Source organism: Rosa chinensis, chromosome 6 (assembly GCF_002994745.2).
Source record: "Rosa chinensis cultivar Old Blush chromosome 6, RchiOBHm-V2, whole genome shotgun sequence".
Taxonomy (NCBI): Eukaryota; Viridiplantae; Streptophyta; class Magnoliopsida; order Rosales; family Rosaceae; genus Rosa; species Rosa chinensis.
The window spans coordinates 5,891,467-5,912,353 of record NC_037093.1 but is presented as its reverse complement, the minus strand read 5'-3'; the positions used below and the strand labels follow the sequence as shown (position 1 = coordinate 5,912,353).

The 20,887-nt window shown below is 38.0% G+C and overlaps 4 protein-coding genes and 1 long non-coding RNA gene across 8 annotated transcripts; 3 read left to right on the top strand and 2 right to left on the bottom strand.

Moving 5' to 3' along the window:
• Nucleotides 1–1,389: 1,389 nt before the first annotated feature.
• On the bottom strand, nt 1,390–6,395 carry LOC112172470 (two-component response regulator ORR3). Its single transcript, XM_024309827.2, has 5 exons — nt 6,127–6,395; nt 4,633–4,712; nt 3,660–3,737; nt 2,552–2,622; nt 1,390–1,904 (listed from the first exon to the last, which is right to left on the bottom strand). Exons 1-5 carry the CDS (start codon nt 6,230–6,232, stop codon nt 1,709–1,711), a joined length of 531 nt encoding a protein of 176 aa, XP_024165595.1. The 5' UTR covers nt 6,233–6,395; the 3' UTR covers nt 1,390–1,708.
• Nucleotides 6,396–6,672: 277 nt separating this feature from the next.
• Nucleotides 6,673–11,920, top strand: LOC112172468 (eukaryotic translation initiation factor 2D). 3 transcript variants are annotated; one of them, XM_024309824.2, is made up of 9 exons: nt 6,673–6,866; nt 7,329–7,440; nt 7,702–7,892; nt 8,003–8,097; nt 8,197–8,625; nt 8,733–8,841; nt 9,812–10,457; nt 10,839–10,973; nt 11,636–11,920. In XM_024309824.2, the coding sequence occupies exons 1-8, from the start codon at nt 6,732–6,734 to the stop codon at nt 10,958–10,960; spliced, it is 1,839 nt and encodes a 612-aa protein (XP_024165592.1). In that variant the 5' UTR covers nt 6,673–6,731; the 3' UTR covers nt 10,961–10,973; nt 11,636–11,920. The 3 variants fall into 3 exon arrangements, with proteins under 3 accessions (XP_024165592.1, XP_040364039.1, XP_024165593.1); XM_040508105.1 differs by lacking the exon at nt 11,636–11,920 and adding an exon at nt 6,983–7,061 and having other exon boundaries at nt 6,708–6,866; XM_024309825.2 differs by lacking the exons at nt 7,329–7,440; nt 11,636–11,920 and having other exon boundaries at nt 6,728–6,866.
• A 1,830-nt stretch (nt 11,921–13,750) lies between these two features.
• On the bottom strand, nt 13,751–15,672 carry LOC112172471. Of its 2 annotated transcripts, XR_005801446.1 has the most exons (4): nt 15,492–15,671; nt 15,043–15,088; nt 14,049–14,603; nt 13,751–13,960 (listed from the first exon to the last, which is right to left on the bottom strand). It is a non-coding gene; the product is annotated as an uncharacterized LOC112172471 (long non-coding RNA). The 2 variants fall into 2 exon arrangements; XR_005801445.1 differs by having other exon boundaries at nt 14,049–15,088; nt 15,492–15,672.
• A 549-nt stretch (nt 15,673–16,221) lies between these two features.
• On the top strand, nt 16,222–17,128 carry LOC112170677 (TMV resistance protein N-like). The gene is made up of 2 exons (XM_040508385.1): nt 16,222–16,268; nt 16,575–17,128. Exon 2 carries the CDS (start codon nt 16,598–16,600, stop codon nt 17,126–17,128), a length of 531 nt encoding a protein of 176 aa, XP_040364319.1. The 5' UTR covers nt 16,222–16,268; nt 16,575–16,597.
• A 270-nt stretch (nt 17,129–17,398) lies between these two features.
• LOC112170676 (disease resistance protein RUN1) lies at nt 17,399–20,633 on the top strand. Its single transcript, XM_024308004.2, has 3 exons — nt 17,399–18,403; nt 18,498–18,776; nt 18,867–20,633. Exons 1-3 carry the CDS (start codon nt 17,483–17,485, stop codon nt 20,631–20,633), a joined length of 2,967 nt encoding a protein of 988 aa, XP_024163772.1. The 5' UTR covers nt 17,399–17,482.
• Nucleotides 20,634–20,887: the final 254 nt, after the last annotated feature.

Genomic DNA, 20,887 nt, shown 5'->3' with positions numbered 1-20,887 from the left:
TTGCATTAATTTATCTATTCTGATTGTTTTCCCGGATGATCCCCTGTTTTACATTTCGAGAGAGGTTTCCAATTTTATCATTAGTCTCATGCAGTGGTGTTCACCTGGTCAGCTGCTGATCAAAAAATTTATACTCAACAACCCTTAGATTTACATCCAATGGTGGAAAATAAAACACCTTAACTTAATAATAATTTTATCTTACATCAAAGGGTGGTTGAGCATTATTTTCTTAGTTAATAACTGACCAGGTGAACATTTTCGTAGTCTCATGTGAGTCAAAGTAAGACTTAACTCGAAACAAGCTCCTCATACACATGTAGTAAAATTTTGCAAGGACCCTTTCACTCTTAGCCATGTAGTAATGGGTCCTTTCACTTTTAGTCTCATATAGTAATAGCTATGTAGTAATTAGTGCAAGGACCCATTCGAATAAAAGTGAACAATACCCACTTTTTTTAATTATTTTTTTATATCAGTTATTTTTACATTTGTCTTGAGTGACCTTTCAAAAAAATACACATTTAAGTATTTATCTCGTGCACGAAATATTTATTTACGCTCTCCAAATTCCTTAGGTAAAAAAAAAATTTCAGGTGCATGGTTTGTACTCTGTAGAATTGTAGGTTAACAGCGCGAGTTTCGAAAGTTTGCTCGTGATTTTCAGTACAGTGGGTGGGATTTCAAATACGGTTTAGGGGCCACCCATTCTGCTATACGTTGCAACAAGAAATTCAGATGGTTCAGTGGTACCCAACCAAATTGCCCAAAGTTCAAACCCAATAAAAAAAAAAAAAAAGGGTTTTTAGTCCAAAGACTCCAAAGTCCAAAAATCAAACCATGACAAGTTGACAACGTGTTGACAAAATCAAATTCATTATTAGCAAGTAAAATTGAATATATGGAAAAGCAACCAATAATAGTTTCATGGGTCAAAATCCGCGAGTCAAAAAAAGACCAATGAAAATTTCTAGACCTCTTCCCTAGCGTTCAAAAGGAATTGGAAACAGTAGAAGCCTCTTTTGGATGGTGCTGTCAACATTGCTAAAATGACAGCCAAGTGCAACACAACTGCTGTCCAACGTCTTTATTCTATGGAAATCATGTCAGTTTCTGGATCAAGGAAATTTCAGATTTGGATTTATGGAATATGTACATATTTTCAGTCTCTTTCATTTTTAACTAAATGGCACCCACAAGACTTGAATTCAAGCCAGCCTTACCTTCACACATGGTGGATGGCGCTGTTTTGGAGTAAACAAGATGCCTTTTAAGGTTTGCCTGCTAAGAATATATACAACACATACATGCATTACTGGGATTTGAGTACCTAATCAGTTGTCCTACCCGGCAAAGGTACGTACCCCTGCATCACAGAGGACCGTGCTGAAAGCCACTAGATTTAGACAAGCACTTCATTCAAATTTGGGTATCAAGAACAAAGTCTGATAGAATAGGAACAAGCAAGTGGAGTCATTCGTCAAGTATATTCATTCAAACTTCAAATGGAAGGCTCTATGGTACAATCATCGCAGAAGCACATTTCTACAACAAAACTCGCTTACTCGCATCACCAAACACCAACGAAGAAGAAGAGATCATCTCGCTAAAAACCCCAACCTATAAACAGAGACAGCCCTGAAAATTACTCATGGGAACCAGCTAGCTGCATTTGGAGATCTCCCATTGCAGGAATACTGATATTAGATTATGCAACAGCAACTCCAGCAGGGCAAGGCCGCCTTTCTGCTTCATTACTTTCTGGCATCAGATCAACTAGAGCTTTTCGTTTTGTTCCTACTTTGGGTACTGGAACTGCTGGCTTTACATAGCTTCGTAACTTCTCCAAGTCTTTCACTTTCAGAGGTTTCTGCAAGAATTCTTGAGCACCATCTGTGAGACACCTGGAAAGTCCAAAACAAGAAATCCAGCAAATGTTAGCGCATGCCAACTCTATTGCAATTGGACCAATACAAAGGACACTATATATCATACATGTTTACAGTGTAGTTTCAAGTTATTCACTATTTTACATCCGCACCATGAGATGGGTATTATTATTCATATTTTTATAATAAAGATCAATTTCAGTTACAACAGGAACTCTTCATCTAAGGTGGTGTGTTACAATGAGAGACCTTAAAATTTGTAATTTCACGACCGTTGATCAGACCTTTTCAAGGCATAATGTTTCAGCCTCTCATAAATTGTATATTGCAAGTCATCAGGCAAAAACACCAACAGCTAAGGATATGTTACATATTTTTAAAGCCTTAACCTAAGCTCTAAAGCTATGAAGATTGAAAGCCACAACTGAATATATTGTCATATCACTTTTCAGAGTCCCCTCTAGTATCTTTTTCTGTTCTAAGTTGGTATTATCACTGTTCAGTTACTCACTGTGATCAATGATAACTAGCCATGACTCAACATTTCTTATGAGCAACCATCAACTCTTTACAAAAAACTAAGCAATGAACTCAAGATGCATATCTCAATGACGTACCAAAGACTAATACAAGCAATAACAGATTGCAATGGAAGCAAATACCTGCTGATTCTCTGTGGATTAAATTCAGAAGACATTATGACCACTGGAATTGATTTCATGCGGCTGTCCTCCTGAAGATCAAGTATATGAAGTTGGAAGCCAGAAATGAGTTCAAGGATATTGAATGTGAACCAATTTTTCAAAGACATATGTAGGGAAACCAGAACGTGTCTAGATACCAGAAGTGTCTAGATATGTAGGGAAACCAGAACGTGTCTAGATACCGGGGGACTAGTTATTTACCATCAATGGGAAAATGTTGCCTCTGCTTAAGGTTTCAAATATTGACCGTCACAGATATATTGGCCTTCAATTCAAGGATATTTTCAGGGACATATCGGCACGTATTTAAATAAAAGAAGTAGTCAGGTTTAAAGGTATAGGACCAACCTAATGAATACAAGTCCACATCTGACCAATGATATGTATCTATATCTATAAACGTGTGGGTGAGTGCGTGTGTGTCTATATAATTATATACATATATATAAGCCTAGTTGCTATCATAGTGTATGATACATGAGTGTTTGATGTAAAATCTAGGTGTCCTAGTTGCTGTTTGTTTATCTCCATCTTGTATTAAAGTTACTTAAGATTGCAGCCAAATATTGGTTCAAGTTTTGAAGTTTTTCCATAATATCCGATTATCCATGGATATCTGACATTTCTCTGGTACCAGTCATATATCAGCACACTTTTCAACACCCCCCCCCCCCCCCCCCAAACAAAACCACCACCCCAAATCTCTGTGGGTGACTGGAAGGAGAGATATATCGACATAAATACCTAAAAGATTGCCAAATATGTGAACCTTGTGAGTGCTAAACTAAATTTGAGTTATGGTTATATACTGCCATCATTAGCCACTATCATTGGTTACAGTTGAGCAAGGGAACTGAAATATCACAATCATATATCAAGACACTTTTCAATCCCCCATCTCTGTGGGTGACTGAAAGGAGAGATAGATCAACAGAAATACCGAGAGATTGGCAAATATTTGAACCTTACAAGTGGTAAACTAATTTTGAGTTAGGGTTATATACTGCCATCTTCAGCCACTATCATCAGTTACAGTTGAGCAAGGGAACTGAAATATGACAATTACCTTTACAGCAACTAGAAGATCATGGCCATTCATCTCAGGCATACAGTAGTCAGTGAGGATTATGTTAACATCATGATCCTGCACAAAAACCAGAATATCTCTAATTATCACTAGTCAATGGACAGGTGCAGAAAAAATTAGGAAGTTTGAAAGCGGAATCATGTTGGTCACAACCTAATCAGCCCTTACTCATGCAGACGTCATTCATTTTCAACCATGGTCAAATGATGTTTAGTTTATAGTTTGCTGCAAAATTTCCATCTCTATGGCCACTTCCCCCTTACTTCAAGATGAGGATCTCCAATAAGTAAAACACCAAAAATAGACCAGTAATGCTGAAGCAACTTTCATAGCAAAAGCATAATAGTTTCTCAATCAGCCCTTCATCTCTAGATGGCACGGTTGCTTTAGGAAAGAATTATGTTGACATGGCTTGCCAATGTAAAACAATGTCACTTAATATGAAAACTAAAATCCACTAGGAAGCCAAATCTAATTGCATTATAGAGTCCAAGACCCAGTAGTATGTTGATAAGCTTTGCTACTTTCAGGGATACTTTACTTAAAACCATAAACAAAGATGTTGTATTTTAAAAAATGATTTGAAGTTCAAAAAAGAATGTATTAAAGATGATCTTATATTTTAACAAACAATATCCTCAGGAAAGTTCTATAGCATGTGAAATGTTGACAGAGCTGACAACCAAAAGATCCATGGTTCTACAAATATAAATTTGTAATTACTATTATGAAATTTTGTGTCTGGTTCTTGAAAAAAAACAACAAAAATGATGCCACTTCAGTGGTATGAAAACATATGTTGGTTTTCATATCCAGTAAAAAACTATTCGTTTCTATGTACGTAGGAAATACACGAAGAGAGATTTCAATCTTATAATGTGATGCATAATGCGGCATGATAGCATCATGATTAAGATACTTGGCGCTTTCTGATTAAAAGCAGGAAACTTACTTTAACACTTGGCTTGTCAAGCTTCTCTTCTTCCATTCCAAGAACCTCTAGCGCTTTTTTTCCACTTTCTACAGTAGTAACTGCAATGATATGAGATGCTCAGGATGTATCAGTATCAAAAGAAAGATGCATATATGAACAACCAAACCATGATTTGAAACTCTGAAAACACAAACCAAAACAAAAGAAGTGCTTCTGATAGCTCACTAGAACTAAAAATTGCACCAGAAGTCTAAGACTCATGTATATGCACCCATTTCATATTGTTTAATTACTATGTTACGTATCACGATTAAAGTATTACAGTATGTTGAATTGGACAGTTGAAGGCACTTTTTTTTCTTTGAGCTGCTGAATGGCATCCTGATCTACCCCAATAACAATTTTCTCAAGGACAATAGTATTTTCTAACTAGTGACGGACATGTCCAGCAGCAAGAAGATGATACCCTATTGTTTTTACTTTCTTGAGGTAACAATGGGGGGATTTTGCAGCCGTCTTTATTTCATTTCTTGGCTCCATTGTTGAGAATTTTAAGTTCAACACAAACTTTCTGAAAGTACAGATATACTTTTCACAAAATAAGTAGAAGTTATAAACAGAGATTTCAATCACAGTGTACATGCTTGAACACTTAATTGAGTAAATTCCATATACCTGAGATTTGCTAGTACAGGACATACATTATTCCGATCATAGACCACTCTCTAGCCGAGAGACAGCGTGAAGGATGCAGTTGTGTAAGGGAAAATTTTATGAAAGGACTAGCTTAGCAGGGGATAGTAGATTACGTACTAAGGAGCAGGTCTATCACATACCTTGTATAGATAATTGAAAGAAGGTGTCACTGCGTTTGAAGTCAACGCTGCTGTGACCAATAATGGACCAACAACTCTTAAATCTTAATTTAGTAAGTTGGTGGAACCTAGCAAGAACTGGACAGTCGGTCAATGCACACTAACCTGCCCGGTGAATCAATATTGCTCATGAGAATACATGATAACTCTTGAGGTACGTGGAGACAATGGAAGAGTGTAATTTTGGAGAAGTTTATGAATCCATCAAGAACAACCCTAAGCTTGATTTGAACATTGCCAAGTCAATCTATCTATCAATGAAGTCTACAGATCCTAGAAGAGTAAACAAACACTGTGATATTTAGGGGCGTGCTGCTGTGGCAATCTTGGTTCGAGGTCATCCAAGTTGAAAAGTCGAGAGTCATAATAGTAATAGAAGAAGCGCATAGCCTAGAAAGGACAAGTGTGTATTCCTATTCAGGTAGGTAGCTCGGCCTTATTATTAGCAAATCTGACTACTTAGGTTGGTTCAAAAAAGAGTATCTATCTATCATTGCATGATCCAAGTAATATATACATGTCCAGAATCAGAATAGCAGAGCCTCAAGGTGACATGAAGAAAGTAAATCTGAAAGTAGAGGATAGAAAAAGCGGGGAAATAATTAATTGCAATGCACTGTGGTGTTAGTAGTAGTACCCTTAAAGGCGGATGCCTTGAGGAGCTTGTCAACGATTTTGCGGTCAACCAAGCAGTCGTCGACGACGAGAACATGGACTAGTACTTCAGGAGATAGCTCGGCCATGACTGACCGCTACGGAGCATTCAACTTCGACACGGCTCAGTACACACACAAGAAATACAAAGATGGCGAACAACGGAAACAAATGTAGGCCAGCTTCAGCTTCAGGTTGAGGTTGAGAGAGAGAGAGAGAGAGAGAGAGAGAGTGATTATTAATTGAACTGTAGAGAGAGAGTAAAGGGTGAATGAAGCAGTGAGAATGGAGGAATGAGGGCCCCACATGGAGCTCGTGTGGGGTGACGTTGTGCCGTGAAGACCGCCAAAGTGTTGCCATAAAGCCTTGAATCTTTAGATTGCCTTGTCGGGGAATCTCCCTGAACAAAACAAACCCAATGCTACCCGGCCCAATATTTCTTCGGCCCATTTTCGCCAGCCCAACATGAACATGAAGGCCCACCCACCGTCATAATATTTTTTTGTCTCAGCACCCACAACCAGAACCAGAAGCTTCTCTTCTCTGTATAGCAACAGCGCCGGAGTGAAGAGAGAGAGAGAGAGAGAGATGTTCAAGAAGGGAGTGGAAGCGCGGTCGCACCAGAGATTGTCAGGGGCTGACAGGAAGAAGCTCAAGAGAACCGTCAAGGAAAGATTTCCCAGGGCTTCCGACGCCGATATCGATGCTTTACTCCCTCCCAAGGTACCTCTCTTACCACTTTTTCCTTCTGAATCATTATGCTTAATTGGTTATGCCCTTGCTTTTTTGCATTTCCCCAGCTGCGAATGGTTTCACTCTGATTCTGGGTTTCATTCCAGGAAACCGTATATGTGTGATATTCATCTCTTGCCAAATTTCATGATCTTTAACTTGCGATTAGTTTGCTGCCAATTTAAGGTAGACCGGAGTTTACACTGTTACTTGGGTTTTTACCACACTTCTTTATCCTCGATGATTCTCCGTTTTGTATGCTTGTCATTGGAATAATTCTTGTACTATTTTCCAACTAGATAGTGTCAATTTCAATCAGGTTGCACCAAAATACAGAAGAAATAAGTTGGACAAATTTTGGGATAGGATTTATTTATTTTGGAATGGTTGGAACTGGGCATCATTTATGTTAGTTACTCACTACTGTATATTTTGTATTGAATTAATCTCTAGGTGGAGATAAAGGTTTCAAAGTATCAAAATCGAGTCCTTGTGTATGGCATAGAGGGAGGCTTTCCTATGTTTTTTGATATTGACGGCCGTGGCAAAGAAATTTTTCCCACAGGTATCATGTCCTTGTTTTCCGTTCTCTTGTTCTTATTTGTTCTTGCATGTCTTACATTTTTTTTTTCTAGTATGTGGTCTGCCACACTTTGCTAGTTAGTTATTTTCAATGAAGTTGGTCTTAGCTTGACCGTAAAGAGGTCAATATAAGATAGGCATTAATCTCACTTCCTGCTTTGGGTCAATGAAAATATGAAAAAGCTCTGCTAGCATATCGGCAGGTTATTCACATCTTTGTTTGGTTGATTGTCTTCCGTTTCAGTTTATGCCCTCTGGAAGGTCCCTGATCTCTTGCCTTCTTTCATGCTGAAAGGGGGCGAGGTTTCTCGATATGTTATTGGAGGGGCAGATTTGATGTTTCCCGGTATCAGCATACCTGCTGAAGGTTTACCATCGTTTATGGCTGGGGAAGCATGGGCGGTTAAAGTTCCAGGAAATCCAGCTCCCATTGCTGTAAGCTTCTGTGCGAATAGTATATGCTATGTTTTGAGACAACCGTTGGTTCATCTATTTATGTAACTAAAGTTAGGTCATAATCTTCTTACTGGTCAATATCTTTACAGGTGGGAACTACTACTATGAGCTGCAGTGAAGCATTAAAAGCTGGGTTGCGGGGAAAAGCCTTAAAAATTGCTCACTATTATGGTGACTTACTTTGGCAAGTATCTGTGGGAATTGACATAGAGATATGAATCATATGATTGGCACATAGAAAACTTCTGTTGGTTAACATTGTTGTGGAATATTTCTTTTTCAGGGAATCAGTTGAGGGCCCTTATGTGCCAAATGCAGGTTTCTTAGAAGATGCTGTTTTTGAGGATCCTACCTTGTCATCAGCTCAAATTTCTTATTCATATAATGGTGCAAATGATGGATCACATGATCAACTGAATGGCATTGATGATAAGGAAATGGGGCAACATGTTGATGTTGCTGATGTGCAGTCTGAACCAAGTTCTGCTTCGGTTGCACCGATTGATGTTAGGAATGAGATTGCTGAGGAAGTAACTGCAAATGTAGGTGATCTGAAGCTAACAGACGATGATTCTGCTAATCAGTCGACTGGGGAGGTTCAACATCCTCTTTCTGCCGAGGATGTGGACATGCTTTTGGAAAAATGCCTTTTGCAAGCATTGCATACAACTGTGAAAGACAAAGACCTACCCATGCCCGGAAGCACTCTATGGTATGGTAAAGATATAATCTTTGTGAAACTTTGCATGATCTCTCTCTACCCTCCCTGTGCATATACTTCATTTATAAGAACTCATGATTTGTTTTGTGGTTCTGCAGGTCAAACTATGTTTTACCTTGTAGGCCTTCAGGCATCACACTAGACATCAAGAAATCATCACACAAGAAATTATCAAAGTGGTTACAAGCTAAATGTTCTACAGGATTGGTGCGTTATGCTTTCATTTTCCTCTTTCTCATAAGTGACCACTTTTTTAGTTTTGACCTAGTCATTTTGAGGGTTATCTATATTGGTATTTTTGTAGTTTTGATTCTGAACACATTCTGCACATCCTTATGGTGTTGTCAGCGGTCAGCACCTTTATGTATTAATGCATGGTTTTGTTGCTTTGTATTCTTGACAATATTTGAAAATTTTATTTTTCTTTTATATTTCTACCAATTACTGATCAAGTTATAGTATAAATCTCTATTATATTCAGGGCTCACGGAGAATTGGGTTATAGTATTTGAGATGTATACACAAAATTGTTCAAATGATTTTGAGCATCAGGAAAGGCATTATTGGTTTTACCTTCACTCAAATTCTCCCTTTGTACATGTTTGTAAAAGTATTTTATGCCAGATTTCTATGAGCTTTCTGAAGTTAATACATACGAGTAAAAAACCAATAGAATCTTTTGTTCTAAATAACCAGTTGTATAGTCAATAACCTTTACCTAATTATTCAGCAGTATTTTTTCTTTTTGGTGATTCTTCATTGTATTTGATAGTCATGGTGTATACGTGGTTTGTTTAAACTTTTAGACATGGGCAAACTTTGTCAGTTTAGTTTAATAATGATCCATACACAACTACTGTTTAAACTTTCTTCAGTTTAGTGTATTTGGTAGTGGTAACTTGTGAAGACTTCCGAGTCTTGTTAATTATGATCTATACAATAGAAGACCACTGTTTAAACTTTCTTCAGTTTAGTGTATTTGGTAGTAGTAACTTGTGAAGACTTTTGAGTCTCTTTCATATCTCAGCTTAACTCTCTGATACATTCTAAAAGGGGGTGAGGTTTATAGCCAGAGTAGAGACTGACAGAGACTGGTTGAATTAAGCTTCCTGTGATTTAAATCCATAATGTCTTTGCTAGTGGTTTTCATAATGTTGGCACCCAAACATCTCTGCAGATTAGAGTGAAGGAAGATAAATATAAGAAGGAGTCTGTATTACTTTCTATTGACCGCAGCCATCCAGATTACTCATCTTTCAAGCCAGAGAAACGACAAGTTGAAGAAGCTGTTCAAACTAGTGTTCCTGCTGTCAGTGAAAGTCGGTCGGTCAAAATCCTTGAAGTGGCTGAGATCTATAAACCAAGTGTACATGTGAATCCAGTATTTGCTTCTGTAGGTGCTGACACAGGCGAGCTTTACAGTGCTTCGGATGCCACTGACATTGTGTTTAAATATGTTGAAAAGGAAAACCTGGTTAAGCCGACAGATAAATCCATTGTGATTTTGGATGCCATATTGTGTGATGCACTGTTCAAGGGGGCCATAAAGAAAGGTTCAACGTACCCTACAGAAATTCATAAAAGAGACTTAGGAGCAGCATTTGTGAACCGGATGCAAGCCCATCACATTGTGACAAGGGGAAATGACTCGGTTGTTCGTAAAGGTGGTTTGAAAACGGTCCAGATAATGACAGAAAGGCGGCAAGGTAATAAGAAAATGACTAAGTTATCAGGACTGGAAACATTTTTAGTGGATCCTGAAGCTTTGGCATCAGAGCTACAAAAGAAGTTCGCTTGCAGTACAACGGTGGCAGAACTACCAGGTGTGTGGCACAAATATGCACACTGAATTAGTTTTTATTGGAGAGTATCTTTTCTCTCTTGACTCATTATGTGGACTGTAGTATTTTATTAGACCGGTTAACATTTGTGAAAATTTTAGTGTAGATTCTGCCTTTATTTATATTTTTTTCAATGAGACATGGAAGTGATTGTTTGTATATTTTTTGTTTATTTTATTTACTTATTTTTTAATATTGAATTATGGTTTACATATATACTTGTATAAATACACATATAACAACCTTTTACCCATACTCCAAATGCGCTTTAGTCGATTTGATTGTCTGGGGATAATATTTATTGTCACATTATGAGGATTCCTTCCGAGAGTTACTGATGATACACTTATGTTTTTCCTTTAGGTAAGAAGGGGCTGGAGGTTCTGGTTCAAGGTGGAGTGATTGAGAATCTGGCAAAACACTTGATTGAACAATATGGGATCCCAAAGAGATACATTGAGGTTCTTGACAAAACCAGGAGATGAGAGGTTGAGAAAGGTTAGTATATCTTCTTGATGGTAATGAATGAGAGGCAAGCTGGGAAAAATTGTTCTTTAGCATGTGGAGAAATTGTTGCTTATCAATTCTAAGAACCTGTTTGGTTTATGTTTATGATTTTTGGAGAGGAAGAAAAAGGGAGACACGACTTTTTTAGAAATAAGAACAAAGTTCAAATGGTTTTTTGTTTTTAATTTTATGTACTCTCATCCTCTCCCCCACCCCTTTTTCACTCATCTCCTTTTTTTCCGTAGTACGAAACAAAAATGTTATTAGTGGCTCCCTTAAAATTATTGGATTTGCATTGTCCAAAAAATAAAAATTATTGGAACCTCTCTTTCCCCTTGTCTTTATTGTTTTGCTGGCATCTGTGGACTGGCAAAAATACCTGATACGCTCTTGTGTAGTTATCTATGGGATTTGTGGTTCAGTGACTTCAGTCTATTATTTCATCATAGTTTTGGTTCTTACTTTTATTGTTTTAGGAGAAACTATGAATCTAACACAAGAAATTGCGCTCAAGTACTTTTATCTATGGGATTTGTGGTTCAGTGATTTCAGTCTATTATTTCATCATAGTTTTGGTTCTTACTTTTATTGTTTTAGGAGAAATTATGAATCTAACACAAGAAATTGCGCTTAAGTTCTTTTTTTTCTTTCAGGTAATAATTAACAAGGTCATGGTTTGAATTGGAGAGATTGGCATCATGATTAGCGTGGAGGAGTGAAGTGCATGTGCTTGATACATCCCATAGATGTGTATAGAGAGGGCTTAATATCTTTTGTTTAACTTGATTTCTCAACTGGTGGGATTGGGAAAATGAAGAGAATGGAGGGTACCATGGTGTCCTTTATGCAACATTTTGTAGTTGTCTATTGAAGTATTGAGAGAGGAAAATACTGTAGTTTATGTTTTGTCTGGTAATGTTGTTATTTTTGTTTCTAAATGAGGTTTGAGGAGAAAATGTGTGAATGATAAGAACAGGATTGGAGCAGAAGGATGATGAATAGGAGGCAAGGATAACAAATAAATGTATATGCAAGTCAATAGAATAAAAATAAAAATTAATTGAAGGATGATCATTAGTTATGACAGAAGAAAAATATTAGAGAATAGAGAAAATCTGCTGAACCTTTCCCAGCTCATCCAGTTTGGAATCACCCATACTCCAAACTGACTGCTCAGGGTAGTTCTCAGTTGAGCTTTTAAGCTTTAAAGATGTTGCCTAATGTTGCCTCTTCCAAACATAGCAGCAGTTTCTCTGGTTTGGCCTCCGCACTCCCACTGCCATGGCTGATAGGCAGTGCCCATTCGCTTGTGGACTAAGCCGCTTTATTTATTTTTTGAATAAAGGACTGGTGCGGCTGCCCTCAATCCTTAATTAATGAAATTGTCGAATACAAGGAGGGGGACATTGAGCCTAAACTCCTGATTACAATAAGCACATAGAGAACGTCCTGAAATACTATCATGAGTCTCTACCAAAAAACTGTATTCAACTATGTACCAACTAGCAAAAAGCGCTCTACTGGCGACTCTATTTGTTTTGACATAGCGGTGACATAATGGAAAGATAATTCGATATGTAACCCGATTACAACATAGCATAATTACCATACGCACAACTTTCCTATTATGTTGCCGCCGGAGGATAATTCCGACGACACTTAGCTTCACCCTACCACTAGGCGATAACGACAATTTGACTAAGCAAGAAACTCGCTGCCTACCTAGAGCAGACAAGACACTTTGAGTGCACACCCAGGCACAGGGCCCGACTAGCCCTACACCTGTGTAGGGACTTATTACTCGCAAAAAGCGCAACAAAACTAAACAGCATAAATTAACAAAAACTATAAATAAAATAAGGGTTATTATCACAAATGGTACCTGAACTTATCCTCTATTTTATCGATGGTACCTGAACTTCAATTTTGATCACAACCAGTACCCGAACTTTTCGATTTCATTTTAAATGGTACCTAGAGCCACCTCCGATCACTATTTTGACTAAAAACGGCATGGGAGGCGATCATAGTGATGATTTTTGATAATTTCGAGGGTTGCGATCATATATAGTGATGATTTTTTGGTAATAGACTTGCCTTGAACTTGTTTTTTTGTTTTTTGTTCTTTTAGATTTGGCTTTTTTGGCCGGAATAGTGATCGAAGGTGGCCTTAGGTACCATTTAACATGAAATCGAAAAATTCAGGTACTGGTTGTGATCAAAATTGAAGTTCAGGTACCATTGATAAAATAGAGGATAAGTTCAGGTACCATTTGTGATAATAACCCATAAAATAATGAGCATAAATCAATGGGCAATAAACGGAAAAACCCAAACTCTTTTGCAAGGTTGCATTAAGTGCAACGATTTCTCATTCTCAACAGTAATGGCTCTTGGAAAGAACATGAAGAGCGAGGAACATGAGGGAATCCGCACATTCTCTTTTCCTTTTTTTAAAGGCAACCCCACTAGTATACACTAGGCCTGGCAACGGGCGGGTATAGTGCGGGTACGGGTCGGGTTTTTAACGGGCCGGGTTTTTAACGGGCCGACCAGGTAAAAACCCGTTAAGTTAACGGGTTTCGCGGGCTTAACCCGATGGGTTTGCGGGTTTTCCGTTGGAACCCGTTAAGAACCCGTTAACAAATTTTATTTTTTTTTTAATTAAATTTTTTTAAAAAAAAAATCCGTTAAGACTTATGTAATTTTTGATTCATTTTTTGATCAACTGTTAGAGAAATATATTCAGATCAATTAATATATACATATGTTGGTTGAGCTAAGCTAGTAGATATAATTAAATATTTCAATAGGTTCGAAATACATATTTAATGTACTAAATAAAATACATTTTTAATGTACTAAATAAAATACGTCTAAGTCATCTTAATTGCGGCTTTCTCCTTCTCCAGATCTATCTTGCAATGTCAAATCAAATACGTCTTCAGTAAGATCCTTCAATTCAGCGCGCTCTTTTTCTAAAATATAAACAAACAAAAAAGAAAAATATTAGAATAACATAAAGATTGATAAAGTGAGAATAGAACCAAGTTGTTTTGAGCTTACCTTTGTTACCAAAAATCCAATCTCGAGTACAAAGCAGAGCTTGAACTGTGTCAGGCAACAGTGAGCTGCGGTATTAATCTAAAACTCTCCCGCCAATGCTAAAGGCCGATTCAGATGCAACGGTAGAAATGGGAATTGTGAGCACATCACGAGCTAGATGAAAAAGAATAGGATATCGAATTTGCTCCATTTTCCACCAAGAAAGTACATCCAACTCTTACTTTCTTTCTAGCCTTACTTCATCCAAATACTTGCTCAATTCTGTCTTCATACTTGAACTCGAACCAATTTGGTCATGTTGGTTGGTTAAGCTATCCATTCACATTATGCCATTATGGCAATCATTCCAAAGAAAACCGTAGGTCGTTCATGAATTCAAAACAATACACAATCACTTATCACCGGTTTATTGAAAAGATTGTGCTTGGCCATTTATATTACACTTTCAGCAAATACGTAAAGTACTTTTTATTCAAATTCAACCGAACGAGACATAGTTTACCCAACAATGGTGATGAAACAACTTCCAGGGATCTTATCAAACAAAATCAAACCCTGTAAAAGATAGCAGAAAAAGAAAAAAGCTTAAAAGTTCAATTATACATCTACCATTCCAAGACCAGCTAACCAAACTTTCCTCTTTGATCGATTATTCATGGTTGGAAGTTAATTCCATTTTATAGTGTCGATCTCATTAGTCATTACATGAGTCCAAAATTTCCATGACAGTAACATGCCGTCAAGTGGAAGGGAATCACACAGAAAACCAATACCAAAGCATTTCAGATCACTAATATCTTCATAAAAGTTTATCCAATTTTCTGAGTGTAACTGGATAGCAAAACATGAATTGTACAACCTTAAGCAGTAAATTTCGACGCAAAATCAGTGGGACAATTAAACAGGAAGCTACTGAATACAAGAACTAATCATGTTTGAAGTTCCCTAGTAAACACAATGGAATCTAAGATAACATAGGTCAAAGAAGTAAAACCTGATCCCGAAACTCTAACCAGAGCTGATTTTGCCAGAGGTACTTCCTAAAGTTCAATAATGAGCATCAGTAATAAACACATTACTCATGTTACAAAACAACCCAAGCTATGCAATCAGGGCATCATTATCTAAACACCAACAGTTTGCATACAAAACCAGCTTGAAGTTAATCACTCAAGCACAAATAAAACCAACTTCAAATCAAAAACCAATCCCCAATTCAACAAAACAAAACTCCAAAATTCCTCTGCCTTTTCAGTTCCCAAAGTCACCCAGAAAGCTCAAACATGATCGGAAAACCCAGAACCAAAAAACGATCAGAAATTTTCAGTCTGTTCATATTACCAAATCTAGAAATTGAAGCAAACCCAGATCACTATTTACACAGATACAAAGACTGCAAGGAATCAAAGAAAACCCAAAGCAAAAGACAGATCCATGCAATACCTTGACAAATTGGGCGCGCAGAGAGAGATGAGAGATATAGAGAGAGAGAGAGAGAGTTGGGATTTGGGTGACGGAAGTGAATGGGAGGTTGCTGTGCTCAGAGTGGGTTGAGTTCCAGAGAGAGAGTTGCGTTTTGGTGAATGACGGAAAGGGTCGAAACTCGAAGTAGGTTTGAAGTAAACGGGTTCCACGGGTTCTGGTGGGTTTAGCACGCAAGGCCCGTTAATTTGCGGGCTTTTTGCGTGCGGGCTTTTTTAACACGAATTTAATAAATGGACGGGTTCGTGCGGGCTTTTACCGTGCGGGTTTCGGGCGGGTTTACGGGTCACGGGCTCAGATGCCAGGCCTAGTATACACCTTTTGACTGGAAAAGGAAGCACTTTAGTTCTTTTATCTTCCTTTTGTCAAAAGGTGATGTGAGCGATTGACACGGGTTCGACTGTTCGAGCCTGCTTGCAACAACAAAACAAATGCGGTGGGCCCCAGCTGACTGGGATCGCATTGACTGACTGGTAAAGTCTGAAGACCGGAGTCTCCTCCTGCTATAGTCTTCACCATCTAGATCTGCTAAAGTCTTCACCATCTAGATCTATCCTCACCCATTTCTTTCAGCTAGTCTCTCTCTAATCTCACTAAATCTACACTTGTCGATCTCAGTCTCGTCCTTGCTTGCTTCTCGATCTTGTTATAGTTTCTGTTCAAGTACTGCTGCTAGCCTGCTACGTGATTCCCATATTTGAAGACTGAACCGCAACTTCAAATTGACCCCAAACTCAGGTTAAAGCTTCATTAATTTCTCCTTATTTACGTTGTTTTGCTATATGTCTACTATTCGTTTCAGTATAATATTTGGCGTTTATTTTTTTTTCCTAGTATTTCTGCCTGATGATTTGTTGTAAAAGAGGCTTTAATGCCCATTGATGATGAATTTCTATTCAAAATTTCTTATGATAGAATTAGTCTCCCCCGAAAAAGCAAAGCAACTAATGTTTGTCGCTTCATACTGGATTCGTTTATTAGAATGAACGTTCATATATAGTGGATTTACAAAGAAATCCATCATTATTTCTGTTTTCTATGCAACAGGACAGTAGGTTCAATTGGAAATGAGCACAGAGAGCTCTTCACCTCCTCGGTGGAAATATGATGTCTTTTTGAGTTTTAGAGGCGAGGATACTCGAAAGGGTTTTACAGACCATCTATACACTGCATTGGATCATCAAGGAATCACTACTTTCAGGGATGATCCTGAACTTCACAAAGGGGAAGCTATTTCTCCAGCACTTTTTGCTGCGATTGAAGAATCGAGATTTGCTCTCATTGTTCTCTCACAAAATTATGCATCGTCAACGTGGTGCTTGGATGAACTTGTAAGAATTCTTGAATGCATGAAATCAAGAGAAACGGTGCTGCCAATTTTCTATGACGTTGATCCCTCTGTTGTACGAAAGCAAACAGGGAGTTTTAAAGAAGCTTTCATTGATCATGAAGAAAGGTTTAAGGATGATAAAGAGAAGGTGCAAAGATGGAGATCTGCTTTAAATGAAGTCGCGGGTTTCTCTGGTTGGAATTCAAAGGAATGGTATACACATACTCTTTTCTTTTTGTCTCTTTCCATTGCATCAATTTACAAATAGTTAATTTTTGCAGTCTTCATTATGTTATTCACAAATAATATAGGCAGATAACCAATATTTGAGCTTCTGAGGCTTTTTAAATGCCATTACAAGAATATCAAAAAAGTTATTTAATGCAGATGCATTTTCATAAACTAAAACTTCATATCAATTACCTGATGAGTTTTGTCTATTCTGTGTTGTAGGTATGAATCAAAGCTCATTAGAGATATTGTTGAAGTTATATGGACAAAACTGCAACCTACGTCATTCATTTATGCAGAAAATCTAGTTGGAATTTACTCAAGATTGCAGCCACTCAATTCGCTTTTAGGTGCAGGGGTGGATGACGTCCGCTTCATTGGGATATGGGGAATGGGCGGGATTGGTAAGACAACTATGGTAAGAGCGGTGTATGAGAGAATCTCTCGTCAATTTGAATTTAGTTTCCTTCTTACCAATGTTAGAGACTCCGTTGAGAAAAATGGTCTACTTAAACTACAAAAGCAACTTCTCTCTGGGATTTGGACAAAAAAGGATGACATATCAGACCTTCATGAAGGAGCCACCATAATAAGGAGGTTGTTAGGCCACAAAAGAGTTCTTCTCATTCTCGATGATGTGACCCATTCAAGCCATTTGAAATATTTGGCAGGAAATGAAGAGTGGTTTGGTTCACGGAGTAGAGTTCTCATCACAACTAGAAATGAGCATTTATTGATCGAACATGGAGTGGAGAGAAGATTGAAGGTTGAGGAATTTAATGATGAGGATTCTCTTCAGCTTTTCAGCCAGAAAGCATTCAAAAAAGGTTACCCTGAAGAAGATTTTCTTGATTTGTCTAAATCTTTCATAAATTATGCCAAAGGTCTCCCTTTAGCTCTTGAAGTACTGGGCTCGTTTTTGCATGGAAGAGATCTGAATGAATGGAACAGTGCATTGAGAAAACTAGGAAGAGTTTGTAACTTGGAAATTTTTGACATACTTAAAACAAGTTATGATGGTCTAGATGATGAAGAGAAGAAAATATTCCTAGATATTTCATGCTTTTTTTGTGGAGAGAACCAAGATCGAGTAATAGAAATCCTGATCAGTTGCGATGTTTCTGCGATTATTGGAATAAAAGTCCTTATTGAAAGATCTCTCTTGACTGTTTCATATGGAAGACTACAGATGCACGATTTGCTCCAAGATATGGGTCGGGAAATTGTCCGCCGGGAATCTACTGATGAGCCAGGCAGGCACAGTAGGTTATGGCTTCCTGAAGACGTCAAACATGTCCTGACCAAAAATACTGTAAGAGATTTAGTATAAGACAATTTTAGTGAAAAGGTAGTCTAATATTCTCAAGTTCTTAGCCCTAATATTTTATATTGGTGATGTTTAATAGGGAACAGAAGCAATAGAAGGCATTGTTCTGGACTCAACTGAGCTTGGAATAAAGGTGAGGGTGAATGCTAAATCCTTTTCGATGATGAACAGATTGAGATACCTTGTCATTAAGAATGGGAACCTACTGAATGGGCTTGAATGTCTTCCTAATAGTTTGCGGATTCTTAACTGGACCGAGTATCCCTCGAAATCTCTCCCATGGGACTTCAACCCTGAGAAGCTACTAGAACTGAACATGTGCCATAGTTGCATTGAACATTTTCCGTTGGGAATAGAGGTATCAAGTGATTACTTGCATAATATTTCACTACTTACAGTGGCAGTCAATGAATATAAAAGCTAATTTTCTTATGCTTTTACTTGACAGCCTTTATACAATTTGAAAACTGTTAAACTCAGCAACTCTTTGAATCTTGTCAACACCCCAAACTTTAAAGGTATGCCATATCTTGAGCTTCTGTTTCTTGAAGGTTGTACAAGATTGTATGAGGTTGACCCAGGAATTGAAGTGCTTGAAAAACTTACTGTGCTGAACTTGAAAGATTGCAAGAATCTAGTGCATTTTGCTAGCAGTGTACGTGGCTTAAAATCTCTCAAAGTTCTTAATCTTTCTGGTTGCTCAAAGCTTAAGAAACTACCAAATGACATGGGTCATTTGGAAAGTTTGGTCGAGGTTGATGCGAGTGGAATTTCTATACAAGAACTACCTTGCTCTATTGGCATGCTTGAAGGACTTGTTTCCATGTCCTTGAGAGATTGCAAACTTCTTGTGTGTCTTCCAGGCAGTGTAGGTGGCTTAAAATCTCTCAAAGATCTCAATCTTTCTGGTTGCTCAAAGCTTGATAAATTGCCAGATGAGTTGGGTCTTGTTGCCTGTTTGGAGAAGCTTGATGTGAGTGGAAGTGGCATAAGAGAAGTGCCCTCCTTTATTGGTCTTTTGAAAAACCTCAAAGAATTATCCCTTGGTGGATGTAAATTACGGTCACCTAAATTATGGAATATGATGTTTAACCCTTTTCAGTTATTTCAAAAAAGAAGTCACATTCCGGCAGGATTGTCATTGGCTAGTTTGTCTGGTTTGCCTTCATTAACCCAACTGAATCTAAGTGACTGCAATCTTTCTGAAATCCCCAGTGATTTTGGATGCTTGTTCTTGTTAAAATATTTAGATTTGAGCAAAAATCAATTTGTTAGACTACCCGAGAGCATTGGCCAACTCTCTAGTCTTAAACATCTTTGCTTGAATTGGTGTCGCAAGCTTCAGACATTATCAGAGCTTCCATTTCATGTATGGGTACTAGCTAGCAACTGCATTTCATTAGATACATTGGCCAATCAAAGAGGACAATGCAATTCGGTGCTACAAGGAAGATTTGTTAACTGTTTTAAAATGGTGGAGAATGAAAGCTGTAAGAGTATAGCACTTCCATTGCTAACAAGCTACCTGAAGTCTCTACATTGTGGTTTTTTACATGGACCTAAACCTGAACCTGAAGCATATTCTGAAGAAGTTAGATTTGACTTTGTTGCTCCTGGAAATGAAATTCCAGAGTGGTACAATCACCAAAGTGTGGGGTCTTCAATAACTGTAGAGCTGCATCCAGGTTGGTCTAGGAATAAGTTGATGGGATTCGCAACCTGTGTTGTTTTTAGACTCCTCAAACCCTCTTTGGTTGAGTGGTTCATTGATTGCATGTTGACGGCCGATGGAAAACTCTTGAGTGGCTATGGTCAAGTGTTTGGGGAAAAGTGGGGTCAACCTGTGTCGGATCACATTTGGTTCTTCTATGTGCACCGTGATAAATATCCCTGTATACTTGAGAGTCGGGATATTTACCATCAGCTTGAATTCTCATTTATACCCCACTATGTGCAGGGGCAAATGGGTGAGGAAATTGTGCAAGTGAAGAAGTGTGGGGTACGTGTGGTATATGAGGAAGATGTGGAGGAGCTTTGGCAAACATTATTGAAGCAGAGCAACCTCAAGCGAGGCCTTCAACTCTATGATGATGATGCAGCATCTAGTAGTACTGCAATTGGTGCAAGTCTGGAAGAAGAAGAAGAACCTCATCCAAAAAGATTTAAACGACTCAAGCTTGACGGTGCAGGACCTAGTGACCAGAAACATGGTTAATGCATTTTTTGTTTGTGAAAATTTCTACTTGTCTTCGAATGTACACATGCATGTTGATGCACTTCTTATTTTTCATTTGGTTAATTATGCCTACCGGTGTGATTGATCCTTTGCTCCATGAAGCAGCAATATTTAGTTAGTCCCAAATTGTTAGGGCTGTCAATTCTGACACGATCCGCCAACACGACTCGAAACCCGCACGAAATAAAGCAGGTTGAACCCGCACGATTAAAAAGCGGGTCAGCGGCGGGTCA

Excerpts from the sequence above, each read along its gene's own strand:
- LOC112172470 (XM_024309827.2), bottom strand. The coding sequence starts at position 6,232 with ATGGCCGAGCTATCTCCTGAAGTACTAGTCCATGTTCTCGTCGTCGAC. Across the intron at positions 3,738-4,632 it reads TTGACAAGCCAAGTGTTAAA|GATCATGATGTTAACATAAT; the intron begins GTAAGTTTCCTG and ends GTTTTTGTGCAG. Across the intron at positions 2,623-3,659 it reads ATCTTCTAGTTGCTGTAAAG|GAGGACAGCCGCATGAAATC; the intron begins GTAATTGTCATA and ends CTTGATCTTCAG.
- LOC112172468 (XM_024309824.2), top strand. The coding sequence starts at position 6,732 with ATGTTCAAGAAGGGAGTGGAAGCGCGGTCGCACCAGAGATTGTCAGGG. Across the intron at positions 7,893-8,002 it reads GAAATCCAGCTCCCATTGCT|GTGGGAACTACTACTATGAG; the intron begins GTAAGCTTCTGT and ends ATATCTTTACAG. Across the intron at positions 8,098-8,196 it reads TATTATGGTGACTTACTTTG|GGAATCAGTTGAGGGCCCTT; the intron begins GCAAGTATCTGT and ends TTTCTTTTTCAG.
- LOC112170676 (XM_024308004.2), top strand. The coding sequence starts at position 17,483 with ATGGGCGGGATTGGTAAGACAACTATGGTAAGAGCGGTGTATGAGAGA. Across the intron at positions 18,404-18,497 it reads ATGTCCTGACCAAAAATACT|GGAACAGAAGCAATAGAAGG; the intron begins GTAAGAGATTTA and ends GATGTTTAATAG. Across the intron at positions 18,777-18,866 it reads ATTTTCCGTTGGGAATAGAG|CCTTTATACAATTTGAAAAC; the intron begins GTATCAAGTGAT and ends TTTACTTGACAG.
- LOC112170677 (XM_040508385.1), top strand. The coding sequence starts at position 16,598 with ATGAGCACAGAGAGCTCTTCACCTCCTCGGTGGAAATATGATGTCTTT.